Here is an 18,417-nt window from a genome sequence, read left to right as displayed (position 1 = left end):
GAAGCTAGAGAAGAGTTAAACTTTGAAATAAGGGAACAACTCTTAAAGAGACTTTATGTTTATATGACTAGTCACTTGAAAGTACTCCCCAGTACACTCAGCATGGGGTGCCTAGAACTTACACAGAAAGTTATAGTCTTATTGGCTTAAAAAAAGTGTAAGAGTTCAAATCTGCCAGAAGGCTGTAAGGTAATAGGGAAATTTTCAGAGAGGAATGAACCACATAGGATGGAAATGCCAATATCAGTGTTAAAACTCCACTCAAATTCTTGGCTGACTCATGAACTATGTGAGAACTGGTGAAACTCCACAGAAAAGCAGAAACAAGAGAAAAGAAAAAATGGAATCATGATCTCAGATGTGGCCCAGTAGCAGGGATTAAGAGTATGGACTCTAAGTCTAGTCAAGTTAAATGCTTCCCAGAACAAAAATCAGCCTTCTTCTGAGAAAGATAACAGAACCTAAAGTCTTTACAATGAATCACTATCTAGTATACAATCAAAAAATTACTGAATTGAAAACTGAAAAACACAACATACAGTCAAGAGAAAAAGCAGGCAGTAGATATTGACCCCAAGACAACCCAAATGTTGAGATAATATCTAATCTGAAAAAAAGAAAAATTTCAGTGACTTATTGAACAAAATCAGGCTGACATGTAATTGGAGTCTCAGAAGAAGAGTGAGAATGTAGCAGAGAAAAAATATTTGAAGAAATAACAGCTACATGGTTCCCAAAGCCACACCTTAGCACATCAGTCAAAGATATGAGTCTTCAAAGCATCCAGAAGAAATGACACATTACAGACAGGGGAACGATAACAAAATATAACAGCTGACTTATGATCAGAAACAACAGAGGCCATGATATTGGGCTGGCCAAAAAGTTAACTCAGGTTTCTCCATAAGAAACCCACACAGAAAAAAACAAATGATCTTTTTGGCCAACCCAATATGACAACTGATAGCTTTTAAGGAGTGAAAGAAGAAAAGAAAAAAGGAAAATCTTGTAACTCAAAAATACTATACTGAGCAAAAACAGCCTTCAAAAATGAAGGCAAAGAATCAAGACATTTTCAGATAAATAAAATAGAGTTGTTGAAAGTGGATATGAACTATAAGAAATTCTAAAAGAAACGCTTCACTCTGAAATTAGAAAGGAATGAATGAAGAACATCAAAAATGGTAAATATTGGTTTAACAGTGGGGACTATGACATAAAACCGTTTAAAGCAAAGGTTGGACACCACATTGTGGGGTTTATAATACACATAAATGTACTACCATAAAAATAGTATAAAAGACAAACGGTGGTAAGTAAAACTATACTTTTGTAAGTTTCTTCTATTGTATGTGCAACAGTACAATATTAACTCTAACTGGCCTATGATAAGTTAAGAAGGCTATTATAATCATTACAGCAAACACTTAAGAAAAATTAAAAGAGCTATAGCTAAGAAAATAATAGAGGGATTCTACTGGAATATATATATATATTTAATTAAAGCAAAAGAAGGCAGAAAAATAAGGAAAGGGGACAAATAAGGCAAAGAAAAAAAGCAAAATGGCAGTCACAAGTGCAAACATATTAACTGTTATACTGAATAAAAAAGTAAGACCCAATTAAACATATTTACCAAAAAAAATGTAATTTAAATATAAAAACAAAGATAGATTTAAAGCAAAAGAATATATGCCATGCAAACACTAATTACAAAAAAGCATGAGTAGCTTTATTAATATCAGACAAAACAGATTTCAAGACAAGGAATATTATAAGGAGTTACATAGGAACATTTTATAATGATTAAAAAAAGGTTACTTAATTAGGAGATAAAACAATTTAAAAATATATAAGCCCAATAACAAACATTCTAAATACAAGCAGAGAGTGACAGAACTAAAGAGAGAAATGGATGACTCCAGAATCAAAGCTGAAGATTTTTAACACTGAGTAAAAGATAGGACAACTAGATAAACACCAGTAAGGACATTGAAGATACGTGAATGACACTATGGTCCACTCTAACTGACATCTGCATCACTGTAGAAATTCAATGGGACAGTGTTGTTTCAGAGTCTGAACCAAAGACATACCCATATATACCTGCCATTTTTAATTTACAAATTGTTTCTAGGAGAGAGAAACTAAGATTATCTAATCAGAAATTATGTAAGTACTTTTCAGCTATTTTTCTCTTAACACTGCATTTATTCTGTTATCCTTTAGCATTGAATACACACTCAGTAAGTCAAAATTCAAGTGCATTTTTACCAACACTAAATTTTAAAAATCTAGTCACACTTATTAAAAAACTTTAAAGTACAAAGTGGTATATAATACAAGAATTATTTTAAAACCACTAGAAGGTGGTCATAAAGGTACAAACCTTGTTATAAGATTTTTCATCAATCTTAATTTTTAACTTACTTATATATTTGGTAACTTGTTCTAATTTTGAGTCCACCTTTGATGAAGTTGATCATATTTTCATCCTGAAAACAATTCAATTACATAATTAGATCATTTAGCAAATGATTCTTAGACTGTCCCCACAGCTGTGTAGCTGCATGATTAGAACAAAACATTATCTTTTGAGGACATGATTTTTAAATTAAAATATTCTTCTTGCTTTACATATGAAATGCCTTTTTTGTCATCTTTCTTCCAACTTAAGAGGACAAAAAAAGGAAACAATTTTTAAATCCTTGCATAACTTTAAGGATGTAACTAAGAAAGTAATCCTCACCAATTAGGGGCCATAGAGTTAGTCCAAACCTATTTCGATAAACATCAAATACTGAGCAATTTTCTTTTAGGTTCAATGGAGTTCAAAATGGCTGCTCCAAGGACCTTCCTGTCTGTCATACTCCAAGTAGTGGGATTATGGTTCTTCATTAGGGGGTACTTTAGCAGGCTGTCTATTTAGAATTGTGAATTTCATTTGTATACATTTCCAGACCAAAAATAACTGATCTGGATTCTAAATTTGTCATCACTAGCATGAAATTTTGTTTGGGAATTTTGTTTGTTCTCTTTGCCTGACGGTCATCAACCATGCAACTGAGGCAACTGGCCTAAATGAATGACCTTTTTAGGGTGAGCATTCTAGGATTCTAAGAGTCTCTTAATACAGTATATAAAATAACTGCTTTAAAGATGTTACTCTAATAGATGGTGCCAATGGAGAATGCTTTTCTAACCCATTAAGAACAGAAACGTGCTCTGGTATTTAGCTCCGGTGCACTTGAGCATCCTTCAAAGCCAGAGAAAAACTGGTTTTAGTTTGTTAGTTTCATCACTTACTTAAATACTTAATACTTAAATTATTAAAAGAATCAATAAATGTAAAATTTACTATGCAATTTAAATGCTCATTTTCTGATTTTAAGGTAGCTTACAGTCACACAAGTTCCAATAGTGGCCAGGAACGAATTTCTTAAGTTGTAATAAAATCTGCTTCAAATAAGAATATTTAATGATTCACCAAACATTCGCGGAATGCCTATTTTACAGCAGGCACCAAATTGCAAAATGAGACAGAAGCAAACACAATGCACTAAGGGATGAAGACATGCACAGACGGATGGAAACAGGCACCGGTTGCCATGACAGCACAGAGGTGGGCTGGGATGTGAAGAGGTCCAAAAAGCTGCCGGGAAGCATCAGTGCTTGAAGCATTAAAAAAAAAAGATTAGGCAATAACCAAATGAAGGAAGAGAAGGCAGATACGAACTTTGCAAGCAAAAATAAAAACCTTTCAGGGGAAAGGCAAGGAAGCATTAAAGATCATGGTGCGCTTGGCTAGGCGCTGGCTTCTATAACACGGCACTGCTACAGAAATCTATTTCAGAGACGGGAATGACTAAGGAGTAAGAAAGCTACTTGTACTGGTTCCACCAAGTGCGCCACCAGCAGGCGAGGATGTCGGTAAGAGGGGAGCAGGGAACTGGGAGAGACGCCAGCTGAGTTTTTAAAATGCCTTCCCCATTTGTGATTTTCTGACACAGAACCACTGCCATCGTCAGTGAGGGCTACGAAATGCTGAAGCTGAGACATGAGCAGGCGAGATGCTGACCTTGGAGAGGGTGCACAACGGAGAGTGAGCTGGAGGGAAGAGAGACTACAGACCAAGGGTCCCGAGGCTGCCGTGAAGTCTAGGGAGGAGCTGACGAGCCCCTCACTAGAATAATTATGGTCAGAATAAAGAAGAGATGGGGCTGATAAACCTTCAAAAGGTAAAACAGCACAGTCGTGAGCCTGACTGGACACGGAGGCATGAGGAAGAGGGAAGAGCCATGGGTATCTCCCAGATACTGAGTTACAAGCCCCTAAACATTTTTTTAAAAACCCTTTGAATCAAAGATTTTACTGTCAAATTCCCATTTGAAAAACACATTAAAAAAAAACACAAAAAACTGGGGGCCTCTGTGCCTAGCCTTATGTATACTAAGGCAGTGAGACTGCTTCAGGCATCATAATATATAGAGTATTAGGAAACAGGGTCACAGACCAGATTGATTCAATTTTCCTTAACCAGACTCCAACCTATCAGGTCAGTCAACCTCCAGAAAAACAGAAAAGCACTCTCAGTTCAATGTAAAGCATTGAAATTGAGGAAGACTTTTTCCATCTTTCAGTTGAATTTTTGCCCCCTCACCGTCTCCACCCCACTTCTACCCCACCGTAGCCATCACTGCCACCTGTGTGGCCACCTGTTAATAATAAATCCTAGCGGTGAAATTTAAATGCCCCTGAGAAAAAGAGTCATTGTTTTGTTTAGTGACTTCTTTCAACTGCTCTTCCAAAAGAAGAAATAAAAGGGGATGAGAATACAAATAGCAGGGAAATAAAATCTGAGGTCTACATGCATAACTGAGCTTTGCCAAAGCATCTGGCGCAAGAAGGGAACAGCCAAAGATGCTGAAGCCAGTCACCCCTGTGTGCAGCCCTCCACCATTAGCAAGCACACAGAGGCATAACCTCGCAATTCTCACACAGAGAAGCATCCTGAAATTAGGTGTGATAGGTGCAAAATAGCTTCTTTAAAAGACAGTGGTTCCCAACAGACTGAAGTTCAAAACAGCGTCTTTTAGGTGCATTTGAGTAGGAAAAAAAGATCCCCCAGAGTCTTCTTTCAGCCAAAAGTTTACGAGCAATAACAAATATCTTTCATTATAACTCTAAGTCGAAAGAACTGAAGTACTGACACAGAATGAGCCGCATTTTTTTCTTTGTCGTACTTAGCAGGCTTCCTGGGTGACACTGATGCTAAACCAAATGTTCGTTACCTGCACAAACGTGAGGGCTGCTTTCTGTAGGAGGCACTCGGCATAACAGATTTCAGCATGCATTTCCTCTATTAAAAACAAATAAAAGTATATTAAGGAAAATCCCACACCCACAGTAATTGCTCTAAGACATTCAGAAAAGACAGATAGATAAATGAGCCCAGAGGAGACATAAAAACCTAGGTTGCTTCGTGACTGCATAGAAGTGGAATGATGACCTCAGTTCTCTGGGCCTCAGCAAGATTTTTCCAGAATGTGAGAAATGCTTCGGGAAAGTCATCTTTGGCTCAATTCACATATAACCACCAAGAGTCAGGCCCTTGGTGTCAGAGACCCAAACTGGGCTCACAGGAGGAAACCAAAATGGAAAAGCACTTTTAAGGGAAAAAAGAAAACCACTCGTGTTTTTAACTTAATGGTAAACTTCAAGTCTACCACAGGGATGGATTGAAAAACTAACTTGAATATACTAATTCTAACATCAAAAATATTATGAAGGCATGATGGTCATGACAATGGTTAGGCACACTATCAACCTGAAGAGAAAGCAGTAATTCCTGAGGATTCTAGGAAAAAGAACTGGCCTGCATGTCCAACTCATGAGGCCTCATTCGGGGAAGACTTGATGTAAAAAAGTTAGCACTAGCAGAGTTCGGGGCTACTTGCTTTGTGCATGTGTGCATGTGGGTATGTGTGTCTGTTTTCAGCTGCTCTACACGTAGGGTCTTAGTTTGCCGACCAAGGGTTGTACCCACACCCGCGGCATTGGAAGCATGGAGTCTTAACCACTGGGCCACCACACAAGCCTCAGCTTGAGGCTATTCGGATCATTGAGGTATCCAGCGCAGGAACAAGGCAATCACAAGAGGGCTACATAAAACCTTGTCTGTATCCCCTGGGCACAGAGTGCCCCCAAACACGTGGCCTATCTTCCTAAACAGTTCATGATACCCGTAGAGACTGGGGAGGGAGGAATCTTTGCTTTTTTTTTTTTTTCGTATAAACAAAATCAGCAATTTACTGTTTTATCCATAGGATACAAACTAGTGTATTATTTAAGTAAATGAGCTTTGGGGTTGGGGTAATTAACAGCCTGGATTGTAGGAAAGGCCCTGCCACATACTAGTTACAGAACCTTGAGCAAGCTACCCTCCCTCCCTCTGCGGGTCTCCTCATTCTTCAAGTCCAGATAATGACAACTCAATTTCAAAGCTGAAGAATTCAAGTGATGCCTGTAGAGTCACTGTGCAGAGTAAGCCCTCAACATGCATCAGCTCCTTCCACTAAGATTACTCCTCTTGGCCCATGTCATGCTTTCTGAGAAAACTTCAAAAAGTAGTACATTTGTAAGTGATGTAAGTAACTGAAAAATGGGATATTTCCGTGTTGATGGAATAATGTTGAATCTAACTGGATAAGACCTAGTGCTTTCTTTCTTTCACTTACACACACACACACACACACACACACACATTGTTCTCACAAACTGGTTCACCTTCCTGCCATGCTCATGTTCCAAAGGCTGACTGACAAAGAAGCAACAATGCAATGAAGATCTTCCAACAGCATGTGTAAGATGAGGCCAAAACCACGACAGGCCAAATTCGAGGAGCTGCGGTCAGCAGCACACACTCTGGCAGCATGAACAGCCAGGGTCTCCATCTTTCAGAAAGCCTCACTTTAAAGGGTGCCCCTTGGATTTTCTCAGTGGGTTCAGTGGGAGAAAAACAGGTAACTTTTACAGAGTGATTTGAACAGCCTCTTCCCAGGGAAACTTGTCACAAAGTAGGAACTTTCAGTAATGACTCCCTTTGGAAGCCGGCTCAGTAACCCAGATGGCTGGCTTGGGGCATGTGTTGAGGGGGTGGTGAATTTCCTGCGGGGGGAGATCCAGCGCGAGCAGAGAGGCGGGGCACAGAGCCCTGCGTGGCAAGGCCAATGGTGCGCGTCTGGCTGGGGCGCAGGGAGGTGTGGGCTGTGAGCCTGGGAAGGAAGGCGGGGCTGAATGATGGATGACCTTGAATATCCGAGTCTGGGCTTCATTCAGCAGGCAGTGGTATTGCAGCAAAAATAGAAATGAGACCTTTCTTAAATAAAAATGAGACTTTTCTGATAAACAAGGAAACAATGAACAGGCCAGGGAAACAACATAAACAGGCCTGAATGAGTTAAGCAATCTTGGTTACTGTCTAGCTGTTACTACTAACAAACACTTGTGGCTAGACTGGTCCTTTCACAAAGCTAAATAAAGCTAATTACTCTCTGATTCCATATGTATTATGAATTATACTCTGCACCTGGCATTCTTCCCCCTACACACCCTTGCAGCATTCTTCCTTTCAGAAAGGAGGTCACAGGCTTATAACTTCTGAAAAGACCAACCCCAGTTACTGAGTTACCTGATGTCAGCTGTGGCCGTTTTTAAATTTTGCAAAAGAAAAAAAAAATGCAAGACTTTCCTTAGGATATAAAACCTCTCCTTATTTCTGAGGAAATGGGGCCCAGTTCTTATGGCACTAGCCTACTGTGTTTCACCTTTGACTGGCAAGGAATAAAGCTACTCTTTCTGTTTTTTTCCCTCCAAACTCTGTCTCTGTATTTCTATTTGGCATTGGTGGACAGAGAGCCAAGATTTTGGCATCAATGGTGAGACCTTGCAGAGATCTGAGCAGAGGGGTAGATGGATTAGAGTTAAGCTAAAGATGGACAAATCAAAGAGAAGCATAAAGGACATAACACGAAGGCAGAGATAAAAGGCAAGAAAGTTTGAACTGTATACTCTATGTATAATGAATCTTTGAATTAAATCCCTTTTACATCCTAAGAACTGCATACAAACATGTGTTTTTAAAGACAATTTGAAAGCCATTTAATATGCCAGCCATGAGAAGAATGGGTGTGCCCCATCTTCAATCCACAAAAAGTTTAATTAAATATCCTTACTCCTACAAACAACCAGCCACTCAAGGACAGAAATGGAAATTACCTATAGGAAAAACAAATTGCACACTAAATCTACAATGTTTTGACATGCTCCCTTGAACACAAAGTCTGTTTGGATTGCAGCGACAGCCAAATTCATTAGGAATAAATGCAACTTAATTTATAAAAGTCTTATCTCTTCACTCGGATTGATTTATATTGGGCAGCCCTTAGCTCTCAAAATTAGACATTTGGCATTTACAAGTAGGTACCTACCAGAACATCTCTTAATTATAAATTCCTTAGTTCACTGAAGGAAATATCTTCATTATGCAGTGAAGTGTTAGCTAAGCATGCTTTCAGACATAGGAGTCTAAATAAACCTTATTTCAGAATAGTTAAAGTCACAGGCTGATGTATTTTCATAATTTTTAAATTAGGATCTTATTTTTTTGAGCAGTTTTAGGTTGGAAAACTGAGGGGACGGTAGAGAGATTTCCCATTTATCCCTTGCTCCCTGGTTCCCCTCAACGTGCACAACCTCACCTATGATCAACACGCTCTCCCAAGTGGCACATTTGTTACAATTGGTGAACCTCCACTAACATGTCATAATTACTGCCATAGTTCTTATTAGGGTTCACCCTCGGTGTTGTACATTCTATGGTTTTGGACAAATGTATAATGACATGTAATCATTATGATTTCACTGCCCTAAAAAACTCTCTGTATTCCACCTGACCATCCCTCCACCCCATCCCCTGGCAATGACAGATCTTTTTACTGTCTCCACAGTTTAGCCTTTCCCAGAATCTTACTTAGAATCATATAGTAGGTAGCCTTTTTCAGATGGGTGTCTTTCTCTTAAGAATATGCATTTAAGGTTCCCCCGAATCTTTTCATGGCTTGACAGCTCATTTCTTTGTCGCACTGAATAATATTTTACTGTCTGGATGTACCATACTTCATCCATTCACCTAGTGAAGGACAAGTTTTGGCAATTCTGAATAAAGCTGCCATAAATATTTCTTTGCAGATTTTTGTGTTAACACAAGTTTTCAGCTGTTAGTTTTATAAGAAACTGTCATGCTATCTTCCAAAGTGGCTGCACTCTTTTGCACTCTGAGTAGCCATGAATGAGTGTTCCTGTCCCTCCACATCCTCAGCAACATTCGCTGGTCTCTGTGTTCTGGATTTTGGACACTGTGTTGTTGTTGTTTTCGGTCACTCAGTCGTGTCTGACACTTTATGACCTCATAGACCAGCATGCCAGGTCTCCCTGTCCCTCACCATCTCCTGGACACTGTGTAGTGGTATCTTATTACTGTTTACTTTCTAACACTTCTAAATACGCCACGCCTAAAGACAGAATTAAGAGATGAGAACACAGTATCGCCTATTTTTAAGATGTCTAACACAGAAAATAATTCAACATTTCCTTCACCCACATGTGAAAACATTTCATGCCTGTTTCTACCCACCTGCAGAAGTTGCAGGGAACAGAGGAAACAACTGTGGCTTAGGGAAAGGAAGATCAGGTCTGAACACCGCTCTGCTAGGCAGGTAACCTTGGACCTTTTGTCTAATCTCCCTGATCCTGTTTCTAGTCTATAAATAGGAGGTTATAGAGGGTGGGCTTCCCCGGTGGCTCAGAAGAAAAGAATCCGCCTGCCAGTGCAGGAGACGCAGGAGACACGGGTTCGATCCCTGGGTCAGGAAGATGCCCTGGAGGACGAAGTGGCAACTAACTCCAATGTTCCTGCCTGGAGAATCCCATGGACAGAGGAGCCTGGCAGACTACAGTCCATAGGGTCACAAAGATTTGGAGATGACTGAGCGCATGCGCGCGCGCACACGCACACACACACACACACACACACACACACACACACACACACAATAAGCCCAAGTTTTCCAAAGTCCATAGCAAGTTGATAATATTTTTCTAACAAAGCAAAGAAAACTTTACAATGAAACACACTAAAAAATGTGCCTAGCACAGACTCGACCACTCGGAATGATGAACAGCATTATCCAGAATTGCTCTTGCCTTAACTGGCCACAGCTACCCTGACAATTTCATGTTACCTCCCCCAGAGAACACTCTAACAACGATAGCTCCTCAGATGGCAGAGGCTTTGTTAGACACTGGCCACATTTGAAGGATGTTTTCTCTCCTACAGGAGTACTGCGACGCTCCTTTCTTATAAACCATTCTGACTAGAGCATAATGCTAATATAACAGGACTCATCATGGAACCTCTGCCCTAATCTCTGTGGGAACATCAAGGAAACAGCAAAAGGAGTCAATTTCTCCCAGCCATCTGATCAACATGCTGAAGATATGTTGGATTCTAATAGTCCTAAATGTCCACATTTAGGACATTCCTGAATTCTAGTAGTCCTAAATGTCTACAAACCAAACATTTTCTATACTGTAAAACATCATCGTTATTTTAAAGGTATCAAAATTACTGACCTTGAGAAAAAAATTAGTAGCTTATAGAAAAATAGAAACTCTCACCATGGATGATAAGAATATAAACTGACCTAATTCTTTGGAGAAAAATTGGTGATATCTATAAATGTTTTCTATTTTCAAACCCTCGGTCCCAGTAACTCCACTTTTAGCCATCTATCCTATGAAATACTAGCAAAAATGCAAGAAGTTATATGTACAAGAATTTTAGGCCAGCATTATTTTTAGTAGCAAAAAAACAATATAACTGTCCTTCGATACAGAAAAACTAATTTATGCTATTTGTCCTAATGAATGCTACATGGCTATTAAGTAGAATGAAGTACATTTTATATGGGTTGACCTGGAAAAAGTCAATGCCAAAAATCACATTGTAGCACATGTATTACATGCTTCTGTACTTGCAAAAAATGAATAATAATAAATTACTATAAAAATCCTATGTATATGTTCTGCATATATTTGTATATGTACAGAGAAGAGTGTGCAAGGCATGAAAACCAACTGTTAACAGTGGTTATTTCTGGAGGGTGAGTGATGATGGGGAAGAGAAAAAGACATTCCATTTACTTATATTATTCACTTAAATGTTGATTTTATGAGTATGACCATGTTTTAACTTTTCAAAGAAAGGAAAATACCCACTCTTTTAAATGCCCCTTACCTTCAGTCAGCTGTTCCAAAGATCCTCTTGAAAGAAGACTTGAGAAAGACTCTACAACTGTGCATTTCTTCCTGTATCTGCACAGAAGAAGTAGAAGAGATGAGAAGTAGAAAGAAAAAAGTAACAAATCAAGCTCATTTTCATTTCACATCCATTTCAGTTGTAATCTCACCAAAGGGTCACCAGAAACAGAACTCTAAACCCTAAAATCTGCAGGGCAGAGACCACCGTTTTGAAACCTGCATACCCAGTTCCCAGCACTGGCAACCTGTGGGCATTTAATACAAGCTCACTGAACATGTTTATGTGTGTGGACAAACCTACATATAACAGTCAATACTGGGAACTTTCCTGGTAGCTCAGTCGGTAAAGAAACTGCCTGAAGTGCAGGAGACCCAGGTTCAATCCCTGGGTTAGGAAGATCCCCTGGAGAAGGAAATGGCAACCCACTCCAGTATTCTTGCCTGGAGAACCCCATGGACAGAGGAGCCTAGCCAGGGTACAGTCCATGGGGTCGCAAGAGTCGGACACGACTTAGTGATTAAACCAAACCAACCAATACTAACTCTGTCATGCCCCTTCCCTGATCTCTGTGGCTAAAATCAGGGTTTTTGTGGTTAAGGGTCACTTCACCACTGGTTAAGAATGCGGTTAGAGTGCAGTGTTTGGAAACTCTCTTCATTTGAGGGGCTAGAAACATAATTACAAGAGGGCATAATTTCACTGTTAAAATTCACCAATGCTAATTAACAGCTTCTGCTAGAGGCTTCATATACACACAAAACTGAAACTCCATGTCATTTTCACCAAGAAAAACTGTTCAAATATGTCCATTTAGGCAAATAAAAGACCCGCTTCTGCATTTACAGAGTTTCCCACGTAAAAATGCTCCTTGGTGGGCCTGGAGTACCAGGCCAACATGTTGTACCTAATCTATCCACCAGGGGGACCCCAAGAGATGCTTGCTGCTAACCCCGCTGAAATCCTCAGCACTTTTCCGTAGCTCAAATACCAAAAAGAAAAGAGGAAGGTATAGATGCCATGTGCTCAGCCACACCAGCATCATAGGATAATTCCTTAGGGGAAATATTTTTAATCTCTCACAAAAGTACAGGAGGCCAGGAAGCTCTGATGCTCTAAGTCCTTTTCTATAACCATGGCCAACTTCCCACAGAGCTCTCAGTGAAGCAAAGAACATCCATTTTTGTAACACAGACAGAAAAGTTTTTAGGCATATCTCAAGTATTTAATTAGTCAGCTCATACTTTTGGCAGGTTTGTAAGGCGTCCTTCATGGCAGAAATGCCGTTTTGGATGTCCTGTTGCTCGAAGGTCATGACAGCCTGCAACACCACAATGGTACTGTAGCCCAAGGCATGGTACATGCTCTCCTTAGCCCTGGGAAGAACGTGGAAATGACTGCATTTCAATTCAACTGAAAAGCATTCAGGTCTCATCTGACAACAACCACAGGAAATTCTAGTTCATCCATGGCTTGACTTTCACAGTAACGATTTTCACTCCTGCACCATGATCACTGAAATAACATGGACTATTAAAGACATGCCCCAAAAATACTCAAGCACTGGGGACTTTCCAGTTCAAGTCCAGGCAGGCAGCAGGAAACAACAGGTTGAAGCAGAAAGCGACATATGCTTTTCCCTGTTTGAGCACAAGGGGGCAGCCTGCTGATTCATTTCTTAGAAAATGCTTCTAAGCAATCCTAATTTTTCCCAGTTATACAAGAAGCAGTCCTTAGCTCTGAAATAAGTGTAAAATAAAAGCCATTGAAAATATATTTTATGACACAGAAATTATGAAAGATAAGGTTTATTTAAAACCATCCCCTCCCTTCTCCCAGGCAGAAACCATGAGGAAGCAAGATCTGGACAACCAGTTAGGTCAGCCACAAAGGGCCGAGACAAAAATTCATGGTAGACCTCTTACCAAATCTCATCTCATTATCTAGGAATCCTGATTAAAGTTCTTGATGATTCATATTATCAGTAAGAAGTGCTTCAATTCTTGAGGACATTTAGTCTCAACAGATGGTACAACCCAGACTCTCAGGCTGTGAAAACTTCACTATGTCTTTCCTCAAAACTTCTCAATCTATGTTCATTAGTTAATTATAAGATTTACAATATCAACGTGCGGTTTTGTTTTTAATTAAAATACAATATACAACAGCCTGCTGCTCTGCAAAACAAATACAAGCCACATTTATTCCTTCCCCACCAGAAAGAGTCTAAACATCCTTTCAGAATCTGCAGTTAGTCCCAAACAGTGAGGGCACTGCTGATTTAAAAAAGAAAACAAACAAACAATATGCAAGGAATAAGAGCAACCCAATGTAAATCAGTAATTGTGGTTTTTAAACGTCACCTTTTAAAAAAAAAATTCTGTATTGAAGTATAGTTGATTTACAGCGGCTTCCCGGGTGGCTCAGGGGTAAAGAATCCGCATGCAATGCAGGAGCCACAGAAGACTTGGTTCGATCCCTGGGTTGGGAAGATCCCCTGGAGGAGGAAATGGTACTCTACTCCAGCATTCTTGCCTGGGAAATCCCACGGACAGAGGAGCCTAGTAGCTACAGTCCATGGGGTCTCAAAGAGTTGGACACAACTGAAGCGGTTTAGCAGACAGCACACATGCATAGCTGATTTCCAATGCTGTGTAATTCTCACATTTCAAACCAAAAGTTCTTCCAAGAGGAAAAAAAGTATTTGAGTGGGGAAAAAAAAAAAAAAACATGTTTAACAGTGAAACATTCAGAAAGATCAGAGGATATAAAACTAGACTAAATATAAGATCATGTTGTTTACTTTCATTCCATATTATGACCAGTGTGGGTGTCAGTGGAAGAGGAAAAAAGGAGCCTTTTTGAATAAAAAACACAGGAGACAGGCAGGAAGAATAAGAGAGGGGAAATAAGGAGAGAATGACTGGCAGAGAAGGAGGGAGAGAGGAAGACAGACGGACACAGAGACAGAAGATGATCTGAAGGACAGGCAGACATCTGAAGACTAAACAAGACAAAGGGGAAAAGGTGGCAACAGGCAAGGTAGAAAATGTGAGTGTTGGATGGAGACAGCACTGGGTAACTTCCTCAGGCCAGGGGCTTCACCATCTATTTTGTTGTCTATTCCTAACCTCTGAAATGCTAACTGATTGCAACTCATCTAAATCTCAGAGTTTAATGTGCCTCAGTAGGCACATTACTTTAAGTCCCGTACATACGAACCTTTGAGAACATTCAAAGATTCGAATGTGCGTTCTATCAACATCAGGAATCAGTAAAATTTCAGCTTGCCCTCCATCTCCTATTCCTGATGATTTTTTAGCTCTGTCATTGCCCACCTCCTCTCCCTCCTCCAGGCAGTAACTCTTCTTGCCTGTTCACTGGATGCCGGCCCCTGTATGCCAACTGTTGTACTCTACTACTGTACTTTTCAAGGTACTGTACTGTAAGATTTAAAATGTTTTCTTTTTGTGGTTTTCATATATTATTTGTGTGAAAAGTATAAATGTATTACAGTACGGTATTATATAGCCAATTGTGTTAGTTGGGTACCTAGGCCAACTTTGTTGGACTTATGAACAAACTAGACTTATGAATACGCTCTCAGAACGGAATCTGTCTGTATGTAAGGAACTTACTGTAATTTCTAAGAATCAAAGTCAATGACCAGAGTCACATCACCCTCCCCACCCTACTGACTCCTCAAAGCAAAGAGTCCCACTCTCGTGCCCACAAGGTAACCATCTTGAAATTATGATATGAGGTCTAAGTTTCATCCAGGTCAGTGACTGTGTTTGAAGGCATGCTGCTGCTGCTGCTGCTAAGTCACATCAGTTGTGTCCAGCTCCGTGAGACCCCATAGACGGCAGCCCACCAGGCTCCCATCCCTGGGATTCTCCAGGCAAGAACACTGGAGTGGGTTGCCAGTTTCTTCCCCAGTGCATGAAAGTGAAAAGTGAAAGTGAAGGCATGAGGTAAGCTTATTCCTGGCAAGCTCCAGTCACACTGCACAGAGGGGCACTAGGGTCAAAGGGAGGCCTAGGAAGAAGGCTAAGCATAGGTTTTCCTGCCACACCATCAGAATGGATAGGTACTAGTCACTGAAATGGGGCTTCCCAGGTAGCTCAGTGGTAAAGAATCTGAGAGCTAATGCAGGAGATGCAGGTTCGATCCACAGGGCTGGGAAGATCCCCTGGAGGAGGAGATGGCACCCCAGTCCAGTATTCTTGCCTAGGAAATCCCTTGGACAGAAGAGCCTCATGGGCTACAGTTCATGGTGTCGCAAAGAGTCGGACACGACTAACCCTACACATGAGTGCTGTTAATTGAAATGAAACTGATGTATCACATGAATCAGGAGTCACAAGAATATTTTCATTATCTTGAATTTCTTTTTAGCCTCCAAGATTAGCATATTTTAGTTCTTCCCATGTCCATTTCAAAGGAAACTTTTCTCAAACATATTTAAGTTCAGAGGAATACCCATAAAAATATTTCATTGAAGAAAACCAAATGAAGCTCTACAATACTAATAAGATGACGTTATTTGAACAAGTATAGGAAAAGACAGGAGAAAGAATCAGAAATGCTCTAATGATTAAAGTTCACAAGACAGGTTTCTTAACTGGATATTAAAACCAATCAAAAGAAGTCTCAACTAAATTAGCTTATAAATATTCAGATGGGAACGCAGAAAAATTAACTGAAAAGTATGACATCAGAGACAGAATCATCAAAAACATATGAAAAACATATTTTATACAAAAGAAAATTAATTACCATGGTCGAAGCAATTCTAAGGCATCTGTAAATTTGTTACTTAGAAATAAGTTCAATGCCATTGCACATTCTTCGAGGCCACTCCTAAGATCCACCTTAGTTGACAGTGACCTAAAGATCAAGAAAAAAAAAATACACAGAATTTTTACAGTTTTTACTTGTAGCAAGTTATCACAGGGAGTGTGTGGGTATGTACACTTTGGAGACAAAAAGACAGACTAGAACTCTAACTCTGCCACTTACTAGTTGTGTCTTTAACCCCTGAAACTTGACTTTCTCATCTGTAAATGGGAATACCACCACCTACTTCATGGGACTGTTTCAAGAATGGAACCAATTGACAATTAATGCTCTTAGCAGCCACTTAATAAATGATTAATTACCCCCATCACTTCAAAAAGCACAAGCATAGGCACTATCTCTATTCATGAGGGGAAGCAGAGGTTATTTTGTTTTAGTTTGATTATGTAGGGGTAAGAATGTGCTTCAGGCTTCCCAGGTGATGCAGTGGTAAGGAATCTACCTGCCAATGCAGGAGACTCAGGTTCAATCCCTGGGTCAGGAAGATCCCCTGGAGGAGGAAATGGCAACCCACCCAGGTACTCTTCCCTGGGAAGTCCCATGGACAGAGAAGTCTGGTGGGCTACAGTCCGTGGGTTCGCAAAGAGTTGGACACGACTGAGCATGCACGCACGCACTCAAGAATGTGGTTGGTGAAAAACTGCATCGTCCAAAATCTAAAGAAGACTCCACCAGGTTATTTGTTTTTGCCTCCACAGGAGCTATCTTACAGCTTTGTAAATTATATATAACAGATAGCAAGGCAAAATAACTGTTGTCTACAGATCTGTGTTTAAAGAGAGACAACAGGCCCAAGATGGAGTCCCTTATGCTAAGACTCACCAGGACCTAACCAGTTTCAATCTTCTCCAAGAATGTGACCTATAACCAGTCAACCTGGAATATCCTGAGCAGCACTAGGAAGTCTGCTGAAAGGCCCCTCCCACTCCCCCTTAGGAGAGAAACCTAGCCTAAAACAATGCATTCTTGGCTAACAACTTCCTTCTTTCCCCTGTTTCCTCTCAGCCTAGAAAAACCTTTCCTTTCCCGCAGCCTGAAGGAGCTCCTTTCAAATGCTAGTTGGGATTCTGCCCAATTCACAAAGAGTTTAATAAAGACAATCAGATCTTCAAATTTATGCTATTGAACCTGTTATTTAACACATGTAAATTCTGTCCCAGCCTTCAATTGACTTCCTGCCTCCACTATAGAAGAAGCCAGTTTTGCCTGAATTTGCACATTCATTTCAACATTCCTTTACTCCATATAAATTTGTGCTGTTTTGATATCGCCTTCAAATCTGTTTTAACATCTGCCCAGTTCCCTCCCTGATTAATGAGTTAAGCAAATTTTTTAACATCTGTTCATGTTTACATCTGTGTGAGTCATAATTTTACCCTTTTTAGAAAATCATGTAAACTACTTATGATTGACAGAAAATCCGCCCTTTCAAACAAGAGCCATCTCTAGAAGTGTTGCAGAGAAGCCAATTCGGACTCCATGTTGGAAATTGTTTCTTTGACTTGCTTTTTCATTGTTTTTGTTATTATAATCATACGTAGTAGCCTGCCTCAGAGGACCCTGCCCCTCTGCCTGACTGTAAACTAAAGAGCCTTTGTTCGACTCACAGAGAGAGAATCTGACTCTGCCCACCTGTGAACAGAAGGGATTAATACACTCCTTCCAAAGGCTGACCCTTCCTGGATACGTTCTGCAAAACTGAAGATTCTTTTTACTTTACTTCTTCACTGTCTCTCCCTCTACATTCTGTCCTTTGACTTCAGTTCCTCATATGCTTCTCTCTCTCTCTCTCTCTCTCTGTCTCTCTTTCTCTCCCAGATTTAATAAAAAGAACCTGGCATCTAGGCTCCAAAAAGATGGTTACTTTGAGACACTAATCTGCCATCTCCTCGGTCAGCCGGCTTTCTGAATAAAGTCATTCTTGCCTCAACACCTTGTCTCTCAGAGTCATTGGCCTGTCAAAGCAGAGTTAGCTTGGACTTGGTAAAAAAATGTTTTGTGTAACATTTCTTCACAAGAAAATAGGTCAGTAAGGAGACAAGCAGTACAATGTTTCATTTCAATGCACCCAAAGTTGAACTTCTGAGCAACCAGTCCGCTCCATATTCACTTTTTAAGCAAGAAAACAAAGTCCCACTTCAGTTACTCATCTTCCAGAAGCGGGTTCCGAAATTGCTACA

General features: G+C 40.0%; 1 protein-coding gene across 1 annotated transcript in view; it reads right to left on the bottom strand.

The window, feature by feature from the left end:
• The window catches only part of TTC39B (tetratricopeptide repeat domain 39B), a 141,119-nt gene that overhangs the window by 38,540 nt on the left and 84,162 nt on the right, over positions 1-18,417 (bottom strand). The window contains exons 4-8 of the mRNA XM_043890907.1: positions 16,157-16,267; positions 12,622-12,753; positions 11,357-11,433; positions 5,292-5,359; positions 2,431-2,495 (exon numbers count right to left, since the gene is read on the bottom strand). Coding sequence (XP_043746842.1) covers positions 2,431-2,495; positions 5,292-5,359; positions 11,357-11,433; positions 12,622-12,753; positions 16,157-16,267 — 453 coding nt within the window. The remainder of the gene's footprint in view (positions 1-2,430; positions 2,496-5,291; positions 5,360-11,356; positions 11,434-12,621; positions 12,754-16,156; positions 16,268-18,417) is intronic.

Source organism: Cervus elaphus, chromosome 29 (assembly GCF_910594005.1).
Source record: "Cervus elaphus chromosome 29, mCerEla1.1, whole genome shotgun sequence".
In the NCBI taxonomy this organism is placed as follows: domain Eukaryota; kingdom Metazoa; phylum Chordata; class Mammalia; order Artiodactyla; family Cervidae; genus Cervus; species Cervus elaphus.
Note: the sequence above shows the minus strand (reverse complement) of the source record. Positions and strands in the feature narration are given on the sequence as shown.